The 3,170-nt window shown below is 34.6% G+C and overlaps 1 protein-coding gene across 1 annotated transcript in view; it reads left to right on the forward strand.

The window, feature by feature from the left end:
- Positions 1-19: 19 nt before the first annotated feature.
- Positions 20-3,170, forward strand: part of LOC106475616 (potassium voltage-gated channel protein Shal-like) — a gene marked incomplete at its 3' end in the record, with an annotated part of 20,955 nt that continues 17,804 nt past the window's right edge. Inside the window, exon 1 of the mRNA XM_013936291.2 lies at positions 20-95. Coding sequence (XP_013791745.2) covers positions 91-95 — 5 coding nt within the window. The remainder of the gene's footprint in view (positions 96-3,170) is intronic.

A 3,170-nucleotide genomic window follows, 5' to 3' on the forward strand; every position in this document is an offset into this window, starting at 1 on the left:
GGCCACATTTACTTCTCTCCACATTGAAGGAAGAAAACCATGGAGTAAGTTGGCCACACTTACTTCTCTCCACATTGAAGGAAGAAAACCATGGAGTAAGTTGGCCACATTAAATTCATTCTCTCCACATTTATGTAAAAGAATATTTTATATGAAACTATAATGAGCAAACACTGCATAAAATACTACACAAAACTGTTGCTATGGTAACATCAGCTCACATACTTTATCCTCTCATCTAAGTTTGATACGAAAATTGTTAAACTGGAACGAAGCTCCACGTTCCATCTAGTGAGCTAACCAAGCAAATTACCCTCTTTAGAGGACTGTGTCTTCAGTTCAGCTCTGACACATTGAACTTGTTTAGATCGATGGCAATGATTGATGAACTCCGACAGAACGTTTAGCTTAAACACTATTTTAAAATCGCTTTCTCAGCACAAAAAAGTCATTTTCTTGCTTTAAACTCAACTGAAATTTTCTTTTCGAGGAGCTTTTTAAGAATGCTGAATAATTTGGCAGGTGCTTTTGTCTTATATTTATTTGACCTATCATCTAGCTATAATGGTGAAATGTTTTAATAACAACATCCGATAACTCAGTGACAGTTGGTGAATCAAATGATAAATTGGGCTTCATATTTTTGTTGGTGTTTTAGTAAGCTTGTCTGTTGAATTATTCAGAAAATAAAATTAGAAGTATTATTAATACATGCTCTTCAAATCGTATATAAATATACATTAGTTGTGTTAATTAAAAACAACGTGCTTTTAATGCCCAATAATACAACGAAACTTCTACATTCAAACATTTAAGAATGTTACTAATACGTTTGTAGGTATAAACTTTCCGTGTTCGTACAACTCCCACTCAACTCAACTAATCTTCTTACAGTACATCTGTTCATCAAAGGCATGGCACTAATAACACTCTTGGGGAATATAATATTCCGTTACACATTTCCAGACAGAACACAAAATAAAACATAGTGACAGATTTGTAGACTCGAAACAAACAGAACACACAGGATAATACAGTAAAACATTTCTAGACTCCGAACAATACCAAGACACAGGATAATACAGTGGCACACGTCTAAACTCCAAACAAACAGAACACACAGGATAATAGAGTAACACATTTCTAGACTCCGAACAAACTGAACACATGAACACCTAAATTCCGAATAAGCATAACACAGAGGATAATAAAGTGACACACTTCTAGGCTCCAAACAAACAAAACACACAGGATAATACAGTGAAACACTTCCAGACTCCAAACAAACAGAACACACAGAATAATATAGTGACACACACCTAAATTCCGAATAAGCATAACACAGAGGATAATAAAGTGACACACTTCTAGGCTCCAAACAAACAAAACACACAGTATAATACAGTGACACACTTTTTTGACTCCAAACAAACAGAACACACAAAATAATACAGTGACGCACGTCTAGACTCTAAAGAAACATAACACAGAGGATAATACAGTGACACACTTCCAAACACCGAATAAACATAACACACAGAATGATAACATCAGTTGGAGTTGGGAAAGGTGGTCGGTCCATAAGTGATTATAGGATTACAATAATCTAAGTTATTAGAAAATTATTGGAGGAAACGGCTGCCCTTTCTGTTTGGCCGCTGTGAGAATTATAGAACCACCTAATGATTATGATGGAGATCACAGAAACTCCAAATAATTGGGAGACGTTGTAATCCGATACAAGGGAAACAGGTGGGCTCTGCGTGTTTTATGAGAAAGGAATATCAAAGACAGGCGTTTAACATATTAGAAAAAAACACACACAAAAAAACGGGAGATGTGAGAGCGAACGAATAAACCGAGAGAGGCGAAGAAAGAAAAGTAAGAAACAAAATCAACATTTAAATGTGTGTTTTGTTGGTTATACTAATAATCAATAACTTGCAATGTTTAAATAGGTATGAGTCATCTACTAAATAAAGCAAAGTGTGTCTCTGAAAGAAAATACATATACATGTTCCTTATACGCTTCCATATTTCTTGATCAATCAGCACCAAACTTGACACAGTTATACAGGATGATACGATGAAGGTCATGAAGGGGTGGGGGTTTAACCCCCATCTAATTTCAGGAAAATAACAACTCAGCACAACTTGACACAATGATACAGGATGGCATGAGGAAGGTCATGAAGAGGGGTTTAACTTCCCCATCTAATTTCATATTCATAGAATTGTTGAAAACAGTATGTCTTTCTTTTCAGTATTGGCACCTTTATGTATTTTTATTGCACTTTTAGTATTTGTTATGTTAAGGGACAAAATTAGAAGCACAGTTTCTTATCCTTCGTTACAAACAAGTTTTTATTTCACTCCAACTAGTATTATTATAAAAATAAACTTCAATAAAGTTGAAAGGAAAGCGAAGCACAACTATAGCACATTTTTAACCAAGTGACTTCAGAAACGGCCGAATGTCACTGGATTATTATGAATGTTTTGTTTATTCAACATCTAGCTGAATATCACTAGATTATTATGAATGTTCTGTTTATTCAACATCTAGCTGAATATCACTAGATTATTATGAATGTTCTGTTTATTCAACATCTAGCTGAATATCACTAGATTATTATGAATGTCCTGTTTATTTAACATCTAGCTGAATATCACTGGATTATTATGAATGTTCTGTTTATTCAACATTTAGCCGAATGTCACTGTATCATGTCTTACGTTTATTTGTTCTAAACCGGATGTCACTAGATTATTATGACTGTCCTGTTTATTCAACATCTAGCCGAATGTCACTAGATATTATGAATGTTCTGTTTATTCAACATCTGGGTTAGATGTTGAATAAACAGAACATTCATAATAATCCAGTGATATTCAGCTAGATGTTGAATATCCCATGATTTTCTTCTTCTAATGTGGAAAGAATTTAATGTGGTCAACATACCCCAGGGTTTTCTTCCTTCAATGTGGAGAGAAGTAAGTGTGGCCAACTTACTCCATGGTTTTCTTCCTTCAATGTGGAGAGAATTTAATGTGGTCAACTTACTCCATGGTTTTCTTCCTTCAATGTGGAGAGAATTTAATGTGGTCAACTTACTCCGTGGTTTTCTTCCTTCAATGTGGAGAGAATTTAATGTGGTCAACTTACTCCG

Source organism: Limulus polyphemus, unplaced genomic scaffold (genome assembly GCF_000517525.1).
Source record: "Limulus polyphemus unplaced genomic scaffold, Limulus_polyphemus-2.1.2 Scaffold8876, whole genome shotgun sequence".
NCBI classification, from domain to species: Eukaryota; Metazoa; Arthropoda; class Merostomata; order Xiphosura; family Limulidae; genus Limulus; species Limulus polyphemus.